This window comes from Carassius carassius, chromosome 41, assembly GCF_963082965.1.
Source record: "Carassius carassius chromosome 41, fCarCar2.1, whole genome shotgun sequence".
Taxonomy (NCBI): domain Eukaryota; kingdom Metazoa; phylum Chordata; class Actinopteri; order Cypriniformes; family Cyprinidae; genus Carassius; species Carassius carassius.
The window spans coordinates 13,882,043-13,908,307 of NC_081795.1; the positions used below are offsets into that span (position 1 = coordinate 13,882,043).

Below are 26,265 nucleotides of genomic sequence, written 5' to 3' on the forward strand. Positions count from 1 at the left end.
ACACGGACTGACTGAGGTCTTCCAGTTAGAAAGTCCAGGATCCGATTACACAGGGAATTGTTAAGGCCCAGCAAGTTTACTTTATTAATGAGCTGTTCTGGGATTATTGTGTTGAAAGCTGAGCTGAATTCGATGAACAGCATTCTAACATAGGATGCTTTTTTTGATGTTGTACATGACTAACCTCTCAAAGCACTTCATCATGATTGGAATCAGTGCTATGGGACGGTAGTCATTTACACGTGACACAGGTGATTTATTTGGTACCGGTATGATTGTTTTGGATTTGAGATATGTGGGGACGACTGCCTGGCTCAGCGAGGTGTTGAAGTTATCTGTTAGGACATCTGTGTCAGCTGTGCAGAACAGTCTTTCAGTAGACGGCCAGGTATGTCATCAGGACCCGCAGCCTTGCGTGGATTAATCCTAGATAGGGTCTTCTTTACATCGGCTGGAGACAGACAGAGTGCCTGGTCATTGAGAGGTATGGGAAGTTTTTGTGCAGGTGTGTCATTCTGCATTTCAGTGCATCCAGAAGGAATGTATAAAAATCACAGGCCTGTGGCTGGGGCTTGTAGTCAGTGATGGTCTGAATGGCTTGCCACAGGCTCCGTATGTCTCTGATGTGAAGTGATTGTTAATATTTTGAGCATATGACCATTTTGCATTTTTGATGCCACAGGACAGATTCTCTCTTGCTGTTTTGAGGGCTGCTTTATCTCCTGATCCGAATGCTTCGTCTCTGGTCTTTAGCAGCCCACGAACCTCTGCTGTAATCCACAGCTTTTGGTTGGCACGTTTGGTGATGGTCTTGGTGACTGTCACATCATAAATGCACTTTTTGATAGAAGCTCTGATAGTTTCAGTGTACTCCTGCAGCTCTGTGAGGTTGTTGCAGGTGGCTGCCTCTTTAAACATGTTTCAGTCTGTGCACTGAAAGCAGTCCTGTAGTGTTGAGGTAGCATCATCTGGCCAAATTGTGATAAGGTTTTTTTTTTTTTTATAAGGTAAGGTACAACCCAACAGTAAAGTACAAAAGACAAACAACAAGTGCTTACAAACTGCTTTTTGCAAATATTTTCTCCCAGCCTCAAAGGTGTGACTGTGCAAATCTAAATCACACTGACTTGCAGCAAACCCACAGGAGCTGTCAATCTAATGGTGCAGTGTACGTCCTGTATAGAGAGGAAACAAAAATCACAACTTCCTGACAGCAATTGGACAATTAAACCTGCAAACACAGAAGTCATTCAGTCAGCCATGCCCTCAGATGACCAGAACCTCTAAAACAAAACAGTAACGTCCTGCCTACAAAAAACTGTATCAAAACTGAACACAACAGTCTGGTCGTCAAGGCAAGTAAACACAGGCTGGTACAGAGTGCCGTGAAGATTGCCATTGTTTAAATGCTGAATGCTGGGCTGTGCTTCTCACAATGGTGGCCCAGTTACAGAGCCCAACCGGTGGAGACGAACAATCCTCCATTTCCTCTGGCCTAGCAGCCAGTGCGACGCAGTCAACTTTTACTCTCTACACTTCCTTCCTCGACAAGTCTGCCTATCATTCATCAAGTATTCCAACTGACCATTAGCTGAAAAAGCTTGCAGTCTTTTCTCCCATTCCCTGCATTCATACAGGGTTTGAAAGCACTTCAATAATACTGATGGCCTGAATTTAATCTAAACACACTCATAAAGTACATGAAGGCACATGTTTATCTTCTGCTGGCTCCAATCCAAGATCAGCACCACGGTGGCGGCAGTCGCACATGAAAAAAAAAAAAAAGTTAAATGAGAAAAAGAAAAATTGGCCATGGCCAGACATACATCAACGATATGGCCATCTTTTGCTCTTCGTTAGATACTTATCTCAAGATCAGCTGTACTGGGTGCAAAAGCATTCAGGAAAAAGTTAAAAGCGCAGCATAAATTCAGCCAGACAGATGCATGAAGTGTGACAATGTAAATCCAGTGCATCCTCTGGAACAAAAGCAAACAGACAGCGTTCTTGGACATAAAGTCATAAGCTTTCATGTGGCATGGAAGAACCATCAGCAATGCCTATGGATTGCCTAAGTTTAAAAAGCCTTTAAGCGAACAGCACAAATTGGTGGATAAATTGGTCAGAATGTCCAACAGACCAAACCACTGAACCATCTCTAGATAAGACTGTTGAACATGTGCATGAGCCAACACACATATACTGTTCTTCAAAATTATATGATTCTTAATGGAAAATGGAATGACTCATTGAATTAATACATTAAATAATACATTTTCATAATATAGATCTTCTAATGTAAATAATAATGTATTATTAGTCAGCGATACGTACTAATGAGTTCCAGTAATTGTGGTGGTATTTTCATCCTAAATCTCATGAACACCATTCAACTCTTATTTAGTAATTCAAACTCAAATAAAGAGTCAAACCTAACAGAGAATCAGGCCTGTTATATAGATCACAGCAGTCTGTGGAAATCATTTGCCCAGACGAGTGAAAGCCAAGAGAAAGAGAGCACATACCTGATCCGCAAGGCACTGCAGCATCAGCTGGAATGACCACCAATGCGGTTAGTCTTCTAACTGTAGTTTAGTTAGTCCTCATAACTAATTTAAAGCAAATGGCTACCGCCGTCTACCAGATGATTTCTGAAACTGAATCTTATTCTAGCAGAGACTGAATGGACCTCATTAGTCATAAAGCAAACAGGAACCACGTACCATATCTAATGTGCAAAAAAAGTTGGGCTGGTTGCACACTTCTCTCTCATTGAGATATTTCCTGCCTAGGTGTGTTTTAGCGTGCAGGCCGCAAAACCACAGGGAGCTTCCAAACTCTTCAGTCCTTACCGGAAAATACTGAAGAACATTTATGTGTTTGAGAAACAAGACAACAACATATGAGAAACCACTGAATTAGAGTGAATTAAGTTCGTATTATACTGAATTTCATAAAAACATATCTAGGTCACATTTCATATCAAAATAAAGAACACTGTATAACAAATTGAAATATATATATATATATATATATATATATATATATATATATATATATATATATATATATATATTATATACACACACACACACACACACACACACACACATATATATATATATATATATATATATATATATATATATAAGAAAAAGTCATGACATTTGCAAAGTATGGTAACCCATACTCGGAATTGACGTGACGTGACATACAGCCAAGTATAGTGACCCATACGCAGAATTTGTGCTCTGCATTTAACACATCCAAAATGCAAGCACACACACACACAGTCTGTGGAAATCATTTGCCCAGATATATATATATATATGTGTGTGTTTGTGTGTGTGTGTGTGTGTATATAATATATATATATAATTTAATTTGTTATACAGTGTTCTTTATTTTGATATGAAATGTGACCTAGATATGTTTTTATGAAATTCAGTCTAATACGAACTTAATTCACTCTAATTCAGTGGTTCCTCATATGTTGTTGTCTTGTTTCTCAAACACACACACACACACACACACACTCTCTCTCTCTCTCTCTCTCTCTCGGTACTGCCAGCCCTGAGACTCAATCCCACAACCTTAGGGTTAGAAGTCAAACTCTCTAACCACTAAGCCACAACTTCCCCAAGGTTGCTCCCCATCCAAGAGCACACACACAGCAGGGAGTAGTGAACACACCGTGAACACACTAGGAGCATTTGCAAATGTTTTTAAGTCTTGTTAAATAAAAAATTCAAGCAATTAAAAAGCATTTGTGCACAAAAGACATCTACATTAAAGGTGCACTGTGTAAATTTCAGCTGCATCTAGCGGTGACGTTGCGAATTGCAGCCAACAACTCAGTCCCCCGCTCACCCCTCCCTTTAGAGAAGCTAAGGTGGCGGACACAGGTAAAGATGTCATTGGTAAAGACAGCAGAGAGCAATGAGATTTCTTAACAAAGGTAAATCAAGGATTATATTTACTTAATTATTCAATAAATCAATGTTATTGCGAATGTTAATGTACTTGTTCATCATTGTGTCAGTGTTTTATTCGCAAAAACAACAAAGTGACAAAACGCGCTCTGTAGAGCAGTTTGTCTGTTTAGGGCTACTGTACAAACATGGTGGAGACTTCCATGTAAGGGGACCCACGGTGTATGTAGATAGAACTAGCTCAATCTAAGGTAATAAAAACATAACGGTTCATTAAGAAAGGTCTTTATACTGTACACCTCTGAAAACATAGTTATTATATTGCATTTCTGTAAACAGATCATTGTAAATATTACACATTGCACCTAATTGCCATTCATGTGGAAAATTTTTCATAAATAATTATGTTATTATTATAATTAGTCTGTAAACGGCTGTTAACAGGCCAGAGACTATGGAGTCGGACACAAAGAGGAGAAATACTGTAGCAGTCAGAACAAGATCACCGTTTACGATGTGCAAAATATAGAAAGAAAATCAAAACATTGAATTTTATATGGATGTGTTTCTGAGGTGAATGGAACTGATTTCATAAATGTTGTTTCTTTTCATTCTTTCTCTGTATGATGCATTTAAATGTGTTCTGCTGTGTTTACAGTGTAACCAAGGGAACGCTGTATCACTGTACCATAAGCGCTTCCTGCTGTCAGAGTGAATCTGCATCTCATTCAGCCCGTCTACTGTTTCTATTTCGTGCAGATGTTTTGTGTAGCATAAATTCACCAAGCTTAAGTGAGATCACTCTGTTTTTGCGTCAGACTTTGAATATATACGGCCTAATAAAAAAATCAAACATTGCACATGTATTGTTTTTTAATCAATTCATGATTAAAATGCAGTGGCTGCTTCTAATTTCAAATGGTTATGAAAAATCTAAGTTTACCACAGAGTGAAGAGTACGCAAATGTTATTTTATGTGTGATTTTTGTATGACCTTTTTATAAAAATGTACATTTGATTAATTTAATTTCTGTAGTATTTCTTACCTGAATAAAAACTAAACCTGAAAAAATTCATATCATAGCTCTCTTTATTCTTTTGCATTTATTTGTGCTTTTGTTTGCAATTTTTTATTTTATTTGTTCTTATTTTATGACTGACTTTTTACTTGAAAAATTGAATATCGGCAGATCACACAAACAAAAATTCAGAATCAGCCAAGAAAATTACAATTGCTGCATCTCTGCTATGAATATAAAATAGTATTTAGTGAATAATAAACAACAACAACAGTCATCATAAAAGTTGCTAGACAATTCAGTCAAAAGTACAAAGGCAGCGCTTTTATATACAGCACTAAAGTTACATTAAATACAACGTGATGAGATTTTACCCTCAGCTAAAGATATTTGCTTTGGAACAATTAATAGATTAATTGGACCAAAGACTGCCTGTTAGAATTACCCAAAACAAATTATATTTTATGTTTAACCACTAAAGATACATCTGATCCAGCTGCAAATTCCAGAAGATCTGGCTGAGGTGAGGCTGCTCTCGGTGGGCTCATGAGGACTGAATGGCTGCTGACACCCTGGAACTTACATCTCCAAAAACGTAGAAGAAAATGTAAAAATAGGCGTTATCTTTATTAACAAATCGCATAGGCTATTTGAAGTTTAAACAAGTACATTCTTGCCTAAAAAAACTCTTAAAACTACATTCCGAATGAATATATATATATGCGATTAAAATTTTTAATCTAATTAATTACATGATGTGGCGATTACTTAATCGAATGAATCGCACATCAAATTTGGAGAAATTACTCCAAATTTGATGTGCAAAGCATCAAACAGAGATAACAAAAAGTAGGTTCAGCAAGAAATATTTTGTTTGATAAACTTAATTACATATTTTCTTTTGGACCATGTGAGTAAATGATGACAATTGTCATTTTTGGTTGGGTGAACTATAACTTGAATAATTTATTTTCTTAATTTTATTATTATTACTACGATTCATTCAGGAGTGAAGTAAATGATTCTTTATGAATGGTTAATGGAATCATTAGGCTTGTTCGACGAAGCGGATCATCACCATCAGATCAACCGGTGTGTGACATCAAAGTACCGCAAGAGCTTTAGAGAGCCGACGACTCCTTGTGCTTTTAAATCGCTCTCGCTGTACTTTGATGTCATACAAAGATCGGTCTGTGCAGCCCAACGCGACTATGGCCAATAGTTCAACGCGCCAAATGGTTCACTAAATTCATTCAAAACATGGATTAAGAAATTAAATGCTTCTGTGGGTTGCTCGGGGATGAACAGTTCTGATTTGTCTTTATATTTTGGTTGGCAAAATTGAGCAAAACAGACAACATTGTGTCTAACATAACACAATATTAGCTTCTTAATGAACTGTTGTATAAGATGAGTATCACATTTGCACTTGTGTGATATTACACTTAGCCTACAGCTCGTGTGATATTTCTTAACTAAAAATTGCCCCATATCTTGAATTTTAGGGACATTTTCTAGGCTCCATCACACAGTAAGTTGTTGCCCTGCCTCATATTAGTCATCAATTGACTGTATGAAACAGCAGATGATCCACATAGGTCTGGGCAAGTGCGTTAAATGCATTAATAATTTTAACACGTTTTTTTCTCCATAATTAATCTAATTAAAGGGATAGTTCACTCTCAAATTAAATTTTGATATGTTTTAGCTTACCTCAAGGACATCCAAGATGTAGGTTTCTTTGTTTCCTCAGTATTTCCCATTTTGATATTTTTAGGTCCAACCGTTCTTGTCTGTGACTCACATAATGGATGTCTATGGTCACCACCTCAAAGTGCATGCACAGAGGAGTCAAAATTAAACAATTCCCCATCGTAAGTACACATTGATGACCTAATACAAGAAACGAGTGGTTTGTGTAAGAAAACGAACAGTATTTATATCTTTTTTACCTTTTGTACACAACCACGTCCAACTGATCTGAGTTCGCGAGTGCTTACCGATGTGAGTGCGTGCGCACTCTGGCTTTAGTCTGTGCAAGTGCGGAAAGCCCCGGATGTGATGTCTTGCGCATGCACGTCACTCATTGTTTACCACACGCTAACAGTTACGCTTTCAATCTGCACTGTCTGAAATATAATGCAGTAATTGTAATAAATTAATGTTTATAATGCACCCTATAATCGTTGCGTTTATAATAAAAATACAACACATTACTTACTCTATTGACAGCGTGCCATTGGGTCCCTCTGGCATTGGACGTCGCCTCCAGTTTATACGTGGCAAACTAAACACAACGTGCAAAACGCTGCGTCTCAACAGCGGAGAAAAATCAGGATCTTCAGTCAGGCAGGCGTGTGATGTGATACTGTCAATGTCCTCTCGTCATCTTGTAGTTGTTCCATTCGTGACAAAATATGCTCTCCACTTCTGTTGGCATCTCACAACACTTGCTACTAAAACACCACCAATTTTGAAGATTTGAAAATTGATCTCTGTCTCTGAGGCTTGAAGACGTGCTGCTGCAGCGGATCGCTCCTGAGTACTTGGTCTGTGTATTCTGTTTCAAATAAATATGGTTGTGAAAAAATTCAACGTTGTCTATGGATATATTGAAATCGTCTTCCATTGCAATTTCCTGTATGTCTAAATATGTTTAGATCTTCACAGTGAAAGGTAATACTTCCGAAATCTGTGTAAACCATAGGTAGTAAGTGTAAACAATGAGTGATGTACACGCGCGAGAGATCGCTTCCGGCCATTTCCGCACTTGCGCAGACTAAGCCAGACCGCGCGCGCACGTCACATCGGGAAGCACTAGCGCACTCAGATCAGTTGGAAGTGGTTGTGTACAAGAGGTAAAAACGATATAAATACTGTTCATTTTCTTACACAATCCGCTCGTTTCGTGTCTTAGGTCATCAATGTGTACTTACGATGGGGAATTGTTTAATTTTGACTCCTCTGTGCATGCTCTTTGACCAAACCAAATTTATCTAGACCAAATCAGCATTTTAAAATGATTTCTGAAGGATCATGTGACACTGAAGCCTGGAGTAATGATGCTGAAAATGCAGGTTGTCATCATGTGAACACTCATCATTTTAAAATATACATCTAAACAGAAAACTTTCAAATGTAATAATATTTCTTAATGTTACTTTTAAACATCCTTTACATCCTTAACATCCTTTAATAATACTTTTAAACATCCTTTAAAATCGTAACTTTTGAACAAGCTAGCACAAGTTAACACAAGTTAGTGGCTCAATAACTTTCTCGTCCTCCAGATAATGACATTATTTGTATTGGTAACCCAACAGAAATCAGTTTCCAAAAAAATAAAAATAAAATAATACTAATAATTACTTAAAGTTAGTTAGGTTATATCTGTGTAGAGTTAGAATTAATAATGTTTAGATGCCTGATCTTGGCCACAGCATATTTCTGAAAGTGTGGCATGCCTTTTTAAAGAAATGCATCCTTAAATAACAACAAAAGACATTCAAACCCTTTCAAAAGGTAATGCATAAGAGAAATGACTCACAGAATAACAGTACAAGATGCAGCTGAGTTCAAGCAGCGAATGTTTATCTGAATCGTCATATCCGAGTGCTAATCCGTCTGTTGAGATAATTTCTGTATGCTGTGCCAGTCTGCACCTGACGGCCCTGTCACAGAAAGTGGTGAAACCAAATACAAGTGGTTCCCTCCAAAGGTGCTCAGAGCCCAACACCACCCAGTCATCACATGCTAGCTGAGGTCAGGACGACATGATTTGGGTCAAACGCCTAAAGATGTTTGTATTACGACATTTTTATTTGAAATCTGTCCATATATATTTGAAAATATATTAACAAGCATTTATGTATTAACAAGCAAGCTCTTTTGGGATGTTATGCATAGTTTATCGACAACAACTTGACATGTTCCAGATTCTATTTGACATAAAAATGTATTTCTAAACATAAATGTGTCTCTTGGTCTCTGTAGAATGATCAGAACTATTTAAACCATGAATTGTTTAGAGAGCCCAATCTAAAGAGAGGTGACCAACCCTAAACACTTATGATTGTCAGAACGGTCTTGTTCAGTTTGTTTATATTGATAATGCAAGCAACCATTCTTTGTAAAGGAGGAGAGGCTGAGGTCCAAAATTATCAAGAGGGATACCACCCGACTAAATCGGAACCTGATAACTGTTAGCATTTCATTCCTAATATATACTCTTATCTCAGGCATGCTTGATGACTTATCTCCATTGAAAATTGTGCAATATCTCATGAAAAAAGTTATATTTTGTCATTTTCCCAGGCTTTTGGTTGAGGTTTTGAACTCCACAACATACAGTAGAAGTTAACAAAAGCAACTTCAAAATCAGACCATGAATGAGCGTTTCCATGTCAGTAACTTGGTTAATTACATAATACATAATTACTGGGATATTACATTATCATGCTCAGATTTCCAAACATTGAACATTTTGAAATTAAAAGTGGCATCTGACCTTGGTTGCTGTTTTTTTTCTGGTTGTCGCGGCCCGCCCCCTCAGGCATGGTGTGATTGTATCACAGGAAGTTGAAACCTGGAAAACAAATGCAAAGTGTTAAAAAGTAAAATGTAACACTATCACTTTGCAGCAAGAATGCCTGCTAGAAAAATAAAATAAAAATCAAGTAAGTGACATCTGTGGGCAGAAGGATGTTCTGCAGTCAGCTCAGACATAAGTCAGAACATTTGAACCACCCAACAAATGTGGTGTATACTTCCATTAGTTTAGACTGAGAAAAACTACAGCAAACTGGCTCGCTCTTTATCAGTTCTACAGAGCTTTCCGCCTCTTTAACGAGAAGAGAAAGATATTTAAAAAAATCAAGAGGAAAAGAATACCAAAGGCCTGAGCTAAGGCAATTAAAGAGCTGAGACTCAAAAGACGCTGTTTGAGAAAGAGTTGGGGTGTACTGTAAATTGCAGCCTTGCTTCGAAGGGATTTTTCTTGAGTTCTCTCTCTCTTTCAAAAGAAGAGAAAATGAAATGTATGTAATGGTTGGCACAGACACAAAAATCAGCTCTCTTTCCCAAAGGTTGAGCATGTGTCCTGTCAGTGCAATTGATGCTGGAACTTCTGGAAAAGGAAACAATCTGAATAGACAGGGCTCCTCTATGATGTGTTAATGTTTATTATATCCCGACAAGCTGTCTCCCATGTCACCTGCCCCAGCCTTCACTCCGCAGGCTCCGCCCGAGGACAAGACCCAACCACCCTCAGTAACTCAGAAAGAGACAGAAACATTTCACAGCATTTGGTAGAAGCTTTAAATGTCTTACAATAAAATTCACACTGCTCTTTTTCTACGCTTTGATTTATGAATTTCAATAAAGAGGTTTCTATAATCTAAAAAGGGGGTTTTAGAGGACCCAGAATAAATAGTGGTCAAACACTAACAAAAACTGCCGCCATGTTGTGCAGATGCTGTGTGTTTCGTTGTGAAAATGAAACCACTTTCTTTGGTCTTCCAAACGAGGACATAACTAGAAATCAGTGGTTAAGTTGTATTTACAACACTGCTCCAGAACAGTTCAAACCAAATATTCAGATGTGTGCAGCGCATTTTTATGGAGGATGAGGACTGTTTCCTGGGAGAGTGGCCTACAATGCATGTTTCTATAAACTTTGCAAGGAAAGTCTGGCTCTAATGACTAATGACTTTTCATATTTAGAAGAATTAAACCACATAAACACATTGCACTACACCAAATAATGTTATTTTTAGCAACGTCATATGCAGGGCTGGAAAGGTTACTAACCTGGTTACCCTAACCCTTTCACTACAGATTACAAAATCCATACACACCAAACCAGGGCTGCTACTGGCCAAATGGGTGCCCTAAGCAGTATAGTATTGTAGGATCTTTCCAGTTTGTGAACCACTGGTTTCCACACTGGTTTTGTTAAACAAAATAAATTATGTTTTTAAAAGATTGACTCAAAAGAATCATCTGTCCACAATTAAAATCTTGAACTCGCATTACTGCACCAAAGATTATCTATTCTTGAACATTTCAAATGAATAAAGACTTCAAGTTCATCTGTAAAGCACAAAGCTACATTAAAATGAAAGGTAATCACTTTGGTAATCTAAAATACTTTTCAGATGTAACTGTAATCTGATTACACCTTATTTAAAATGTAATTACAACGAAATACAGTTACTCATATTTAGTATTTTAAATAAGTAATGCCATTACGTTACTCTCCAGCCATGGTCATATGACCCCTTAAAAAACTGCTGCTGTAGAACATTGATTTTGAAAATTGTGAATCCATTAAATCGTTAGAAGATAGAATTGTGATTCATATATAAATAGATTGTTATGTACACCTCTAGTTTTCTCTTCCTCTTCTGGAGCATGGCCTTGCCCCCTTTGCTGCCTTTTCCAGAGGACAGGGTTTATCTGGGTTTGTTACATCACAAACCCGACAAGAAACTTGTTGTAGTCCCTACCAGATGTTTATGTAGGCAATTAAACTGCCAGAATTTTAAAAGACGACTTCGCCATTTGCATTGAACCTTCAGCTTTGTAACTTTGTTTTTATTAATTTTTATGCTCAAACAACATTACACACTAACTAATGTAAAAAAAGTGAAATTGCAATCAACCACCCCTTTAAATATCCAATATCAACCATTACAGATAAATAAATAAAAAATCAACAAAATTGTCCAATAACTAATATGGTACAGACATATTGTGCATCCCTAACATTATATGGCTAGTTGCATTTTATCATTTACATTCAGCATTGCTTTGTATCTCCTGTCAAAACAGACATGCAGTCTAATTTTTGGTCACAAACCACTGATCGACAACTGCTGATCTAAAGTTTTGTATATCATATACCCCACAGAGACAGATTCAGTCTGTGCGTGATATAGATCCTGTTATTTAGGCAGCTCTGTTTGTGTCCATACTTCAGTTGCAATGTAGCACTCAGAGCCAAGTGTAATGATCCGTTTTGGATGTCTCGTAACCAGACTAAATTAAAAATTACCCTGGCACTTTTCCATGCATTGTCCTTCAGAGTGTTTCTCACCACAGTCCCCTGGGTCCTTAAGGGTTCATTTCCAGCTCTGCCTCATTAAAGGCATCTCACTTCCTGTAACTGTCAACATGAAGGTTGTAGAACACTACAAGTCTTTGCAGTTAAATCCCCATGTACTTTTTTGGCTCCAAAGCTTGTTTGCTGCGAAATTCCCGAATTCCAGAAATGGAATTGTGGTAAAAATTAACTCGCTTTCCGACAACAGATTCTAATAGCGAATAAATGCTTCTGTCGGGGGTGGGGACAGCAAGTATTTTTGAGGCCGAGTGGATGACAGCCAACATCTGGTTAGCCACACAGAGGTTAGAATGAGGTTAGCGAGACTCCACTCTCCCTAAAGCAGAGCAGCCAGTCTCCATACATCTTCCAAACACCCTGACGTGCCCCTCGAGCAAAATTGCAACTTTGTCATAATGAAAAATGTCAAGCGGGAGGCCTTTTTCCACCATGTAATTTTCATTACAGTTGCATCTCTCGTGGCATCATTCCAGGTGCATCTGTATGCTCGGCACTCTGACAGTCATAGAGACAAAACTACCCGCTGACAGAGTCCTATTACAAGAAAGCACAGCTGGACAGCTGTGTACCTGTTCTTGCCTGTATATATGTGTGTGTGTTTTGGTGAGTTTTCTTTTGCATGTCAAAGTTCGAAAAGCTGGATGACAATAGCCGCGTTTCCACTGGCGAGCTTAAACCGGGCGTGCTAGTGCGTACCAGGGCCAATCGCGTTTCCACTGTCACTTCCGGGGCTTGATCATGCCTCGCCGGGGCTTCCTCGGGGCCAGCGGCCATGGTTTTTTGGCCCAACGAAAACCTTGGGCCAAAGCGGGCCAGCTGGGGCTAGAGGAGGGGTTATGAACAAAGGCGGAGTTTCTCCGTGTCTGGAGAGCGTCAGCGCTGCGGATCATTTCAGAAAGATAACAGAACTTTAGCATTAAAGACTTTTTAAAATCAGTTGAGTTCAAAAATCACTCTTACTCAGCAGCGAGTGTTTGAAATAACTTGATCCGATGTAGATTATAATCACTAAAGGCAGAAATCTTTATAAGCGATGTAAAAGATTATGCACGCTAAACATTAACGTTACCATAGTAAACATGGTAAATGCAACCAGGAGAGATCAGACATCAGCTTCTTATTCTCTATCACAACTGTGTATTTATTTAACATATTTCATCTGTCATAAGTCTCGTCTCGAGAGCTTAGCTCCACGTAGCATATCATCAAAATATAATAATGATTTTTGTTCCGGAGCTTTTATAAAAATAGAGAGCGTCTGCGCTACGGATCATTCAGAAAGCTAACAGCTATAAACCCAGCATTAAAGGTGCCATGTGCAAAAATTGAGGTAAAAATACCCAAAAAATGACCTACACACATCAAAAGAATGAGAAGAAATAAGGGCGATGATGTCATTAAAAAATGTCAAGTTATAGTGCTGCAGAGATATCAACCTTAATTAGCATTAGCATTACTAGCCCCGGCCCGACAGGTGTCGTAATACCAGTTTCGGCCATGGGAGGCGGTATGCGGGCAACATAACCACCAGCCAAACCTGCAATACACGAATAACTCGCACGGCTTGTGGGCGTACCTGAACCTGATGTCAATCGTGTGGAAAGTACAGCCCACTACTTCATTTCAGTTCAGGGAAGAGAGCGGAAGGATGACTGAAGCCCTTGGCAAGAGACCACCAACCGCTACAGGGAAACAACCGCGCTCGGAATCACAAATCAAATCCGATAAGAAAAGGAGCCGAACCAGAGTAAACATCTGCACTGCTTTCAATCGCTAGAGACAACTGATGGACCTGAAAGAAATGAGGTTCGACACCGAACTTGCAACATTTCTTTTGGATTGGGAAGTTAGATGCTGTTAGTATTTCGCTAGAAGTTTGTTTTATATGTTTGTGTATTTTTTTCCGGGAAGTTATAACATAGAAATGTATCGAAGGCTGTTCGATAAACATGCTAATGTTAGCGATGGCTAACCGTAGCTGCGTTTGATAATTAGCTAGCTATAACTTACCAATTTTTTTATATCATAATTAACCTGCTCTGACTAGTCTGTTGGTCTCCGTGTCCTCTTTGCTTCGTGGTTTTTCTGTACGTGAGAAAATTGATGTGTGGCGTGAAAGCGTGTGAAAAGAGTCAATTGCGTGTGTCTCACGGTGAATGCTTGAGAGTTGGCAGCTCTGGTTACGTTGGTTGGCGCTAGCTTGGTCAACATCAGCTGTCTGATGTTGAACAATGATGTTGACAGCATGCTGTCTGTCAAATTAATTTAATTCAAATAATGTGTATATACAACTCAAAATGTAATATGAACAAAACGAATATGAACATATTCACTGGTAAAGGTGAAGGGGAGTAGCTTGAAGATGTCATGTTTCAAATCACTTGACATCACCCAACGTTCCTCTGGAGGCAAAACGTCCTCTTAGGCTTCGGCTATGGCTGTAGGGTTGTTGTGAAGGTAGGGGCGGAGCATAGAGACTATGCCGTTTCTCGTTTGTTACTCTAGAGTAGACCAATTCACTTTATTGAGGCATACTGCCCCCATCTGGTATGGAATGTGGAGTATGACTTGATTTTTTTGCCAGACATGACAGATGGCACCTTTAAACACTTTTTTAAATAAGCTTAGCTCAAAACTCACTTTTAGTCAGCAGCGAGTTTTTGAAATAACGCGATCCGATCCAATGTGGATTATAATCACCATACAAGGCATAAATATTTATAAGCGATGCAAAAGACTATGCAAGCTAAACATGTTACCCTAGTAAACATGGTAAATATGACTGCTTGAAGAAATCAAGACGTCAGCTTCTTATTCTCTATCACAATCGTGTATTTATTTAGTAAATTATATTATCTGTCACAAGTCTCGTCTCGAGAGTTTAGATCCACGTTGCCTATCATAAAAAAATATAATAATGTTTTTTGTTTTTTTGACTTGACTTGACTTGCATGTTATGTGACAATCAGACAAGATTGAACATGCAAACAGGGCCGGCTCTAGGTTATTTGGTGCCCAAGACGAGAGGCGAGAGACAGTGGCGTAGCGCAAACTGCGTTGGCCCACCCCTCACCGCATAATTAGATGGGGGATTCACCTTTTCATTCAAAATCATGAATTAGTACTGTGGAATTTAATAGTATGTAATTATTTCGTATTTATTAAGAACTTTTCACAAAAAAAGAATAAAAGAAACACAAACAATAAAACAGCAATTACATTAACTTGTTAAAATGCAAGGGAGCACATGACGTCAAAATATTTTTTCTATCTGCAGTATACAACAAAGATTTATGACGTTTAACATTCAATAAAGGTAATATATATTACCTTTAAAATCCTCCAAAGCGCCCCTTTCTCCTAGCATTTTTTTGCGCAAAGTCCTTGACAATGTCTGTTATGTCCATCAGACGCGCGTGCTGGCTTTCAATGCTGAGTATCGCAAGTTCAGAAAGTCTGTCCTGGCTCATTGTGCTTCTCATGCAGGTTTTTATTAGTTTTAGTTTAGAAAAAGATCTCTCGCCACTTGCCACTGTGACGGGGACGGTTAAAAAAAGCTTCAGAGCTGTAGCCACATCCGTGACACTTGGTAGAATAGATGTATGCTTCAGAATCTAACTCCTGAGTAACGTTACCTGTGCTCGCTCTCGCAGCTCCACTCTCTAAACAGTTGCGGAAATTCTTAATCGTGATTGGATAACAAGGACAACAGATATGGTCATAATCGCCAAACACGGTAGGCTGCAATTACTACCAAAATAAAAGTCCTCTACGTTCACGTTATAAAAACGCTTTAATTATTTATTAGAGTCAATTTTTTGGGGGCCCCCCACAACGCGGGGCCCCCCCCCCAGGTGGGTGCCCTGCGGGCATGTCCGCTACGCCACTGGCGAGTGACTCAGTCGTTTTTTAGGATTGTAAATCTAGTAAAAGAAATGGACAAATACAAGCAGTGTGTGGACAGTGTACAGTAAAAGTGTACAGCGTGTGCGCAGCTTTCATAATACCATACATACATTTAATTAACTTTATTTTTTTATTCTGCAATTTTGCGCCCCGTCCAGCAGATGGCGCCCCAGGCGGCCTCTCACAAAGCCGGCTATGTCGCCTGTCGGCAAAGCCGGCCCTGCATGCAAATGTGCCGTAATTAAAATATTGGGTTAAAATTTCAAGGGGTACTTCAAGTAAACACTTTTACGTAACAAGGATTCAGCTGACAAAAAAAATTGGGAACCCCTGCCACATGTTCCCCAAAGAACCTTTTCAGAAGGTTAAATTTTCTTAGTATAAAGAACTTTTTAATAATATTAAGAACCTCTTTCCGCTGTAAATCAACTTTAGTTCAAGGAAAGTTTTCATGGCAGTTAAAGATTCTTTTTGGAACCACAGATGCCAATAAAAAAACTTTTATTCATTAAACAATTTCTTGAACATGTTAGACTTATTCATTTTCTTCATGGTTGTTTTGCAACCAAAAACACAAAGAAGAAGCAAAGCTTCTGGTTTTAACTACAGTATTTAAAAAAACATTAAATACTATTACTTTTGACACTGAACTTTAAAGAATTGTCAACAGATGAATTTCTTATTGCAAACAGAGCCCACTACTATAAACTCACTAACAGCCAATTCCAACTATCTAAAACTGCTTGACAAACATAAACAGAGATGCAAGTGAATGTGTGGAGGGGTGAAGATGTGTTTTGATGTTCAACAGCTGACCTGTTCAGTGAGGTCGATGCTGATGCACCCAAACACATAAATAAATAGAAGCATGGCTATTCTGCCATACAAAAGCAAAAGACCTTAACTCGCTAGTGTGAGAAACTGAAAAAACGATACCTATTTATTTGCTATGCTCAGTAACCCAAAGGAATGCTAGACATAGCATAATTGGTTTAATTTTGATTTGTATGAAATAGCCTAACTTTAACCTAAAATAACGTCTTGTGGATTGATGTGTACTCTAACAAATGGGAATAGGCTAATGCTCAGAATGCTTGTGGATTAAACATCTCCATTCTTCATTCATCGCCAAGGATCAATTTGATCGGGTTACAAGAAAGGTAGGCTATTGATTTTATTATTGATCATGCTAGCTACGTCATTCGAGTCCACACGTGACCACACGCGTCCAACTAGTAGTTACAGCCTGGTGAATAATCTGCATTACAAAAAGAAAAAAGAAAATCTTTAGAGGTTATTCATGATTACGCATTACTGGCAAGGTATCTAGTCTTAACAGTGCTATATAATATTAGCAGTGTTATATGGAGCTGTTTGGTAGATCGCAATCTAATTTGTTTGTCTACACTGTTAAAAATGCAGCAGACTTTAATGGACGGAACATCGAATAACTCCAAACCGTCATCGTAAATTCATATTGACACAAGGCTAAACAAAGGCAGAAGGCCATAACTCAATTTGAGCATTCCAAACAAAGTGAAGGAGTGGTAACTGGTGTTATACTGTGTTCTGCCTTGGTTTCCAGGGCTTTTCGAAGTAATGGTTGAGACGACCCATTATTTTCTCTGAAAAACAACAAAATTTAAATCAAGATAATTATACACATATCTTAACCCTTGTGGATTGTTCAAATTCACTACCCTTTCGAGTTGTTCGGGATGAAAACATCCACTCAATTAAACTGCTGTAAAAATGTATCAGATAAATATTTTTTTCAATTTTTTTTGCATAAATCTATTAATCAACCTCAGTCCTGATCAAAAAAAAAAATCATCCTCAGTCCTGATCAAAACTACCAAATGTTTAAAAAAAATCCAGGATTTTTTATTTTAATTGCCAAGTTCATAAATGATGTCACTGATTTAGGGAAAAAAAACACACAAAATTACATATTTCCAATATAAAAAGGGATTGTGGACTGAATTTTTTTTTTACCTTTTATCACAGTCTTGGGCATGTCAAAGATTAGTAACAACATTGGATTTAATGCATTGTTAGTTTTTGTGCAGCATTAGATTTTAATTTTTTCTCCCTCATTTGTTGTTAGTGGCTGTTTTTGCCCCATTGACTTCCATTATAATGACATATTTTGATTGCAAAGCCATGACACCATATAATCATGCATTCTTGTTTGTTGGTGGTCTTACCTGTTGGGAAGAGGTAAAAGTTTTAATTTTTACTGTTGATCATAAGGTGGCACCATTAACCCTTTAGATAGGCCTGTGCAAAAAAAGCTTTGTTTCTGGCTTTTATATGGAGTTATATGCAGTATAACAGTATATTATAGTGTTTGTGTGTGTGTGTGAGTGTGTGTGTGTACATGTGTGTGAGAGAGAGACCTTTGTGCACTTAATTTGATATGTCTGAGAAAATCAAAATATGCACCTTAGCTCTCAGAACTACATGGAGTAAACAAAAACAATGTGTATTTATGCAACTGCTGCCTTTTGATGGTGACAAGTACAGATGGCCCATGTGTGAAATGCTCGTCTTTTCTTGATGGTAAAGCCAGTTTTAAACCATAAAATCCTTCAGTAATACACTTCTAATTTTTTTTGTAAAAAAAATCCACTCTGCATCAGATTTATGAACATAATTTATTATGAACCAAAATGCAACAACGACTTCAAATAAACTGAACAATGGTGCAAGAGTTGAGGATGGATGGAGAACTAACAATTAAACTATTTAGTGTGCATGTGTGTGTGTGTGTGTGTACGCGTTTGTGTGTGTGTGTGTGTGAGTGTGTGTGTGTGTGTGTGTGTGTTCAGTCTTTCCAGCAGGACTTGCAGCATATCACTTGGTGCTCTTTGCAAGTGTGTCCACCACAACTGATGCAAGTGCTGACTGTTTTTTTTTTTTGTCTTGTGCACCACTTGCATGTTCCCCTCTTCATTCCTGAGCTGCTGGTGCCTGCTGGTGTCTGGGTATTGGTGTCTGGAGGGACAGCTGCAGGAGACTGAATCTCTCTCACCAGTGCAGCAGCAACTGGTGTGCGAGGGAGGTGCTCTCTCCTCAATATTGCTGCAGAGACCAGAGAATTTCCCAGCTCTTCTAGGAAAAGCCTTCTCCTAAACTGCTGTCCCTGGTTCCAGGAAGGATCCACAGCTGTGAAGATGACATATGCATTGTATGCCGAGATGTCCACCATATTATAAAATAACGTCTGTGGCCACCGATTGGTCCTCCTTCTGCAGCTGTAGGTGCTGACAACCTACAAAAATAAAAGAACAAGAAAAAAATAAGTACAGATTTCATCATTAAGTATTTTTAAACTTCACATGACAGAGAATAATCATGCGAACACTGTCAAAGCACAAACTGTATCTCCTAAATTTATCTCTAACAAGCACATGAGGAATAACATGTTAATTTTACATTTTTACCTTTAGTAAAAAATGTGTAATGGCAAATACCTTGTCTAGATTTCGACACCTCCCTCCCTTGGGTGGCAGCTCTGGTTTATTTTTCCTGATCGTCCCGACCATGGCTATTTTTTTCCTCAGAAGCTCCTGAGCAAGTGAGCAAGAGGTAAAAAAGTTGTCACAAGTGACAGTGACGCCCTGAAGTCCTTCTGTCATCTCCATGATGACACGCTTTCCCTGACCCACCTCTGCAGCATTACCTGTCTTACCCAGGTAAATGGCACACCTCCAGGCATAGGATGTGGCAACATCAGCAGTCACCCAGATTTTTAGTCCATATTTGGCTGGTTTTTTTGGCATGTACTGCCGAAAGCTGCATCGCCCTTTGAATGGCACAAGCTGCTCATCCACTGTGACATCTTTGCCAGGGTTGAATAGGAGGGGAAGGCGATGCGTCCACATTTCCCACAGGGATCTGATGGGGGCGAGCTTGTCCTCTCTATGTCGAGCTGGTCTCTGCAGCTTGTCATCAAAATGCAGAGCTCTGTTGATTTCTTTGAATCTAGAGAGGGACATGGTGGCTCTGAAAATTGCACGGCCACTGCGATCATCCCACAGGCAACATGTGGACTCCCCTCTGGACCTGTAGATGCCGGCCAAAATTAGTAACCCGATGTAGGCACGGAGATCTGTGGAGTCCACCCTGGTCCAGTTTCTCATTGTGTGGCACCCATGGAGGTTGGTCATGCTGACAATGAGGTCAATCATCTCCTCTGTAAAAAAAAAAATTAACACAGAATCCACGTTCTGGACTCTTGCAATTGCATAACGCGTCGGCCCTGGAGTCACACCTCTGGCAGGCTGAAAAAAGATAGTTGTCTCCACGTTGGTGGAAAACAAGACTTCGCCGTTTCTCCCAATCCACCCAGATCCAGGATCCTCTGAATCCTCCCCGCCTTCAGTGGAAGCTGAAGAGGATGATGCGGGTGCCACAAAAAAATCTGGATCTGACTCTCCTGAGTCTGTGGTGTCAGAGGGAGAAGATAATACATCCTGCAGCTCACTGGAGGGATGAGGCTGCATAACCATTTCTAAAACTTCGATACAAGTCAAGCTCTTTCTCATGTTGCTTGCTTCTCTTCTCACAATCAAATGACAAGCAGGATGGCATGCAAGTGTTTAAATCAACTTACATTGTTTTTGTTTACTCCATGTAGTTCTGAGAGCTAAGGTGCATATTTAGATTTTCTCAGACATATCAAAGTACAAAGCACAAAGTATAAATGCACAAAGGTCTCTCTCTCACACACATGCACACACACACACACACACACACACACACACAAACACTATAATGTACTGTTATACTGCATATAACTCCATATAAAAGCCAGAAACAAAGCTTTTTTTGCACAGGCCTATCTAAAGGGTTAATGGTGCCACCTTATGATCAACAGTAAAAATTAAAACTTTTACCTCTTCCCAACAGGTAACACCACCAACAAACAAGAATGCATGATTATATGGTGTCATGGCTTTGCAATCAAAAAATGTCATTATAATGGAAGTCAATGGGGCAAAAACAGCCACTAACAACAAATGAGGGAGAAAAATTAAAATCTAATGCTGCACAAAAACTAACAATGCATTAAATCCAATGTTGTTACTAATCTTTGACATGCCCAAGACTGTAATAAAAGGTAAAAAAAATTCAGTCCACAATCCCTTTTTATATTGAAAATATGTAATTTTGTGTTTTTTCCCCAAATCAGTGACATCATTTATGAACTTGGTAATTAAAGAGTTAAAATCTTGGATTTTTTTTTTTACATTTGGTAGTTTTGATCAGGACTGAGGTTGATTAATAGATTTATGCCAAAAAATTTGAAAAAAAAATATTTATCTGATACATTTTTACAGCAGTTTAATTTAGTGGATGTTTTCATCCACGAACATCCCGAAAGGGTAGTGAATTTGCCCAGAGTGTACCGTTGAGTTTTTGAAAAATTTCAAAGCATTTTCCCAAAATATGGGTCAAAATAAGATTTGTCACCAAAAATCATTCCATTAGCTCAAGCACAGAGAAAGTTGTGGCCAAAATAAGACTCAACTTTACCCCCTAGTGGACGAAAACGTCCCCAACAACCCACAAGGGTTAAGTGTTCCTGTGGCTCAGTGGTAGAGCATTGCGTTAGCATCGCAAAAGTTTGTGGGTTTGATTCCCAGGAAACACATGATAGGTAAAAAATGTTAGCCTGAATGCACTGTAAATCGCTCTGGATTAAATAACAAACATAAATAAATAAGACACATGATAAAGTATGTCTTGAATGTCCCCAAAATATCAATAACTAACGAAGTTACAGTCTTTTGCCTTTGCACGGCAGTATTGTAGCCCATGCAAGGGGGTCATTCCCGGCCCTGCTGCTGTATTGTCTTACACCGAGAGTTTTGACAATTCACATTTCCCTCTGGAGCCGGACCACAGCACTGCCTCCACCTATCAACTACCCCTGCAACATGTCTGCCCACTGCCAGCACCATTTCTTTTAGCCTTTTCTTTGTTCGGTTAGACAATAAAGGCTTCACAAACACAATGTCTAAAGCGCGGTTGGGGTGGTCACCCATATTTACACATGCTGGTAAGGAAATGCAGTGGGCATGAAAGCAAAGGGGCACAGAGGAGGGAGGGACAGTAATGCAGGCCACATTGTATGTGGTCCTCAATCACAGGAGTTTCAAGCCTTTGTTCAATATTGTATTGTATAAGTGGGGGTTGTAATACATGGTAATGACACTTTTTTTTCCTTTTTTTTTTTAGAGCAAATCATAATTGACTTGAAATGGAATAACAATTATAACTGAAGAAATGGACTTCTCAGTTCTGTTTTTATTAGTCACACCCTGCCATGATTTTTTTTTTGACAAAAATAAAACCATAAATAAGTGTAACTTTAAAATCAACCATTTGCCAATTTCTTACATCAGGAGTGAATTCTGGACAAAGGGAAATCACAAACTACAAATTAGCCAAAATTAAGTTATGGATTGAATCATGTCTATGATCTTTGATGGTTCAACTATACTAACAATTAAACAATTCATTTAAAAAAAAAATGGCCATAAAAGCAATTTTTGCACTTTCAGTGTTGTCATAATTATTTTTCTTATCTTGATATTATCAATACAGTTTTAGTTTTATTTTATATCTATTAATTAAAATGTGCTCAATAAGTCTATTAAAGGCATTGCACAAAAAAATATGTCTTCCTCTTAGCTGATCAATTACCACTAGTCAAAAGTCAAATAGTTAATATTCACCAGCCAAGATGATTAGGTTCTATTTTTTCAGATTCTTCCTATTGAGCTCAATACATTTCAAGCACAAATTTTGGAGCTTTGGGAATTTGGCCTACATTTTGAAATGACCCATTAGTGCACAGTAAAACAGCTGTGCATCAGTAATGAATGCCATGTGAGATCATCCAAATTTGGCCATCATCAACTGGCCAGCAAGAGCTTTCCCAGCCGTTCACAAGATGAAACAAGGCCAGTGACCTCACAATGACCAATAGAAAGCAGTTTATATAGTTCAAAAAACCCATTTTCATCGTTTTTCAGAAATATGTCATGATTGCACATAAAAACAATCATTCCCCAGAGAACATGTGAGAGTTTTGGTCGAGAGGGCTGAAACATCCAAGTTCCTGAGGCTCAATAAAAGTGTCATCGGGTGCAGTGAAGAGTGGGGCTATAAAAAAGGGCCTGTAGCCCCAAGTTCTTGCCTGCTCCACCAGGGAAATTCCCTTTGTCTTTGTGTATGAAACTAATTACAGAAGGAAAGCTGTGTTGCAAATGGTGTCTATAAAATAATAGCTGTCTGTCCATAAAGTTCAAGGTGACAAACTAGCATGCAGCCCCATAAATTTTTTTCAACAGCAGGAAAAGGGGGGCTAATGTACCTTTTAGTAGCCAGGAGAAGGAAGTGCTATATCATGCATATACTAGTGTACTGAGCCTGGGAAGTTAAACAGTTTTGTATTACTAATGGGAATGTTTCTACTGATCAATGATAAGAGATGCAAAAAAGACAAATGGATAATGATCCAAGCAAGGCAAAGTGCATACAGAAGGAAATACACAGAAGTGTCATGAACTTAGACCTGGATTAAAGTACATAGCAGGGGTGCAGACAAAAACCTGGGGTGATCAAAAGCCACAGAGAAACATAGAAGGGTGGGGACGAATTACTCATGGAGGACGCAGCCAAGTGCGGTTTTGAGTCACCAGACAGAGGATGGCATTCACAGCTGTGATGCTCCAGCTGTGTTTCACACACCTGCACTTGAAAACTCTCTAAAAAGTATTATGGGGGCTTCAGAGTTCAGAGTTCAGAGGGGGGGGGGGGGTGTTCTGTCTGTGTTTGCATTACTACCTCCATCAAAACCTCGAAATATGGGTGTTTTAAATTTATGAGTAAAACAAGGCCCGGTATTTCGGTACAAAGTTTGCCCTAAAAAAATGAAAACGTTATGGTACTAGGTTTTCTTAAGTACCGGTGGTACAAAGTACCTGGTCAACCCTTGATGCACTATTGAAAGCTACATGGTGACCTAAAGACAAGGTACTGCATCAAACAAACAAAAAATACACTGGCCAAATCAAAGAGTTCAAGCAGGTAAGTTTCAATTAAATTGTTTAATATTTAGAGCTTCTGTTATGAATATTATTACACATTTTAATTTGAATGTCGGATTAAAATAAATATCGATGTAAGCATATATCACTCGCATATGCAACTAAATCTTCACTATGGGCGACTAAATTAAAAGTGACGTGACATACAAACACGCACACACACCAAGAGCAGTGGGCAACCATTTATGCTGTGGCGCCCGGGGAGCAGTTGGGGGTTCAGTGCCTTGCTCAAGGACACCTCAGTCGTGGTATAACCGGCCCGAAACTCGAACCCACGACCTTAGGGTTAGGAGTCATACTCTCTAACCACTAGGCCACGACTGCCCCGCAAATGAAGTCTAATATTAGCCAATGGCTAATACATTCTCAGATTTTGCTCGCCAGTGTGTGAGTTGGAGTCCAAGTATAAGTTTAGCACAGATATATTTTCACTCGCCAAACACTGATGGAGTGCTTCAGAGTTTCAGCCTCCAAGTGATCTGTGATATTTTTCAGTTCATCTCAATTGATGTGCAACACACCTGTATTTGATGTACTGTAAACTCTAGTGTGAAGGCGCAAGACTGTCTCAAACACACACACACACACACACACACAGAGTGAATTGACACACTAAATGTAAACGATATTCTTTGTTGTATTTTCCTGTCAAAATAACAGTGTTAATAATTAATCCTTAGTGCATTTTATTTTGTTCTTATTACTACAATTTGTATAATTATTATTATATCAGTATTTCTGTTAGCTTTTTCAGAAAAAAATATTTTTACAGAAACACTGAATGACCAAAAAAGCAGCACCACCAGTCCGAAGTTCAGTTAAAATGAATAATATGCATTCATGCATGGTTTTCAAGTTTTAATACTAATTACTAAAGTTCTATCATTTACATCAAGTTCTATCATCAGTTCAGCATTAGCAAGGACAGTTTTTCAAGTGAATAAGTGGATTGTGAAAAGGGGATGTTGGTTTTCAAAGCAAACAGAGCTTTGCATGTTAACCTTCACATTCAAAGCTCCAAACATCCAGAGGGAGGGTTTGGCTGACTTCCTGCCTCTCAGTTCAGAGTCCATGACCAATCCTGAAGCCTATTCTTCTCTTTGATGATGTAAATGACCAAAAAATACCCTTTCCCCCCCTAAAGACCCAAACGATTTTTAAGATATTGTTTTGCCCTGAGATATGCTGCAATTTTCAAAATAGCAAAAACAATGAAGTGACATTTATATGAAGAGTTTTCAGAGGTCAAATCCATGTGTGCTGACATTTTCAAGAAAATGTAGACCTTGAAGCCGGTCGAGAACACATGTGTCTTGCGTGTTTAAAAGGGAAATTAACATGACTCCACAGATCTACTGACAGACAAACTGTGTGGTGTGTGTGTTTAGGTCTTAATGCACATCAACATAAACTCACAAAACAACAGCAGCACTATAATGAAACTCAGAATAACTGGGATACATTACATACGTTTTTGTCCAATCAATCACATGATTTCAGCCGAATTTCTTCTTGAATAGAAACTGACATATTTTGGGCTTAACGCAGGCAATATTTGCTCATACAGATTCCCACATGTTACAACTAACATCTTTTCAATGGGTTTGTATTCCTGGCTGAACTAGCGAGTGAGTAAATTGAGACCAGACGGGTTTCGTTGGGAATTTTATTTGTCCACCCAGAATAGTCAGCATTCCAGCTGCTAAAGAAAATAGTGTTTGTTGAGTAAGATGGGGGCTGTAAGAGTGGTTGAGAAATCCTGGACTTTAAATGTCTGACAAAAGATCTGATGCTGACAGCAGTCCCATCATGTTAAAGGGTTTTCCACTGCTGACTGTGAGCTAAGATTGAGGTGATACACATATTTTAAGAAATCAGTCTATACCCTGCCAGAGAGTGGGCATCTTAAATCAGCCTAAGGTGGTTAGCCAGTCTGTTGAGATGGTTTTAATGGGGTTTTGGGCACTTTCCAGGCTGGAAAACGTCTCCGGTTACTATCGTAACCTCGGTTCCCTGAGAGGCGGGAACGAACAGCTGGGGGCAGCTGGCCAATTGACGCGAAGCATGCAAATACTGACAGGACAGCGGGCAGTATAAAATGCATGGGCGCGAAAATTACATCAGAATCACGACTGAACGCTAGCACAGCTGATCAAACAGCG

At 38.7% G+C, this 26,265-nt stretch overlaps 1 protein-coding gene across 1 annotated transcript in view; it reads right to left on the reverse strand.

Annotated features, from left to right (window-relative positions):
* LOC132123095 (pleckstrin homology domain-containing family G member 2-like) overlaps positions 1 to 26,265 on the reverse strand; it is a 57,312-nt gene that overhangs the window by 25,351 nt on the left and 5,696 nt on the right. Inside the window, exon 2 of the mRNA XM_059533634.1 lies at positions 9,459 to 9,536. Within this exon, the coding sequence (XP_059389617.1) occupies positions 9,459 to 9,507 (49 nt within the window). The 5' untranslated portion in view covers positions 9,508 to 9,536. The remainder of the gene's footprint in view (positions 1 to 9,458; positions 9,537 to 26,265) is intronic.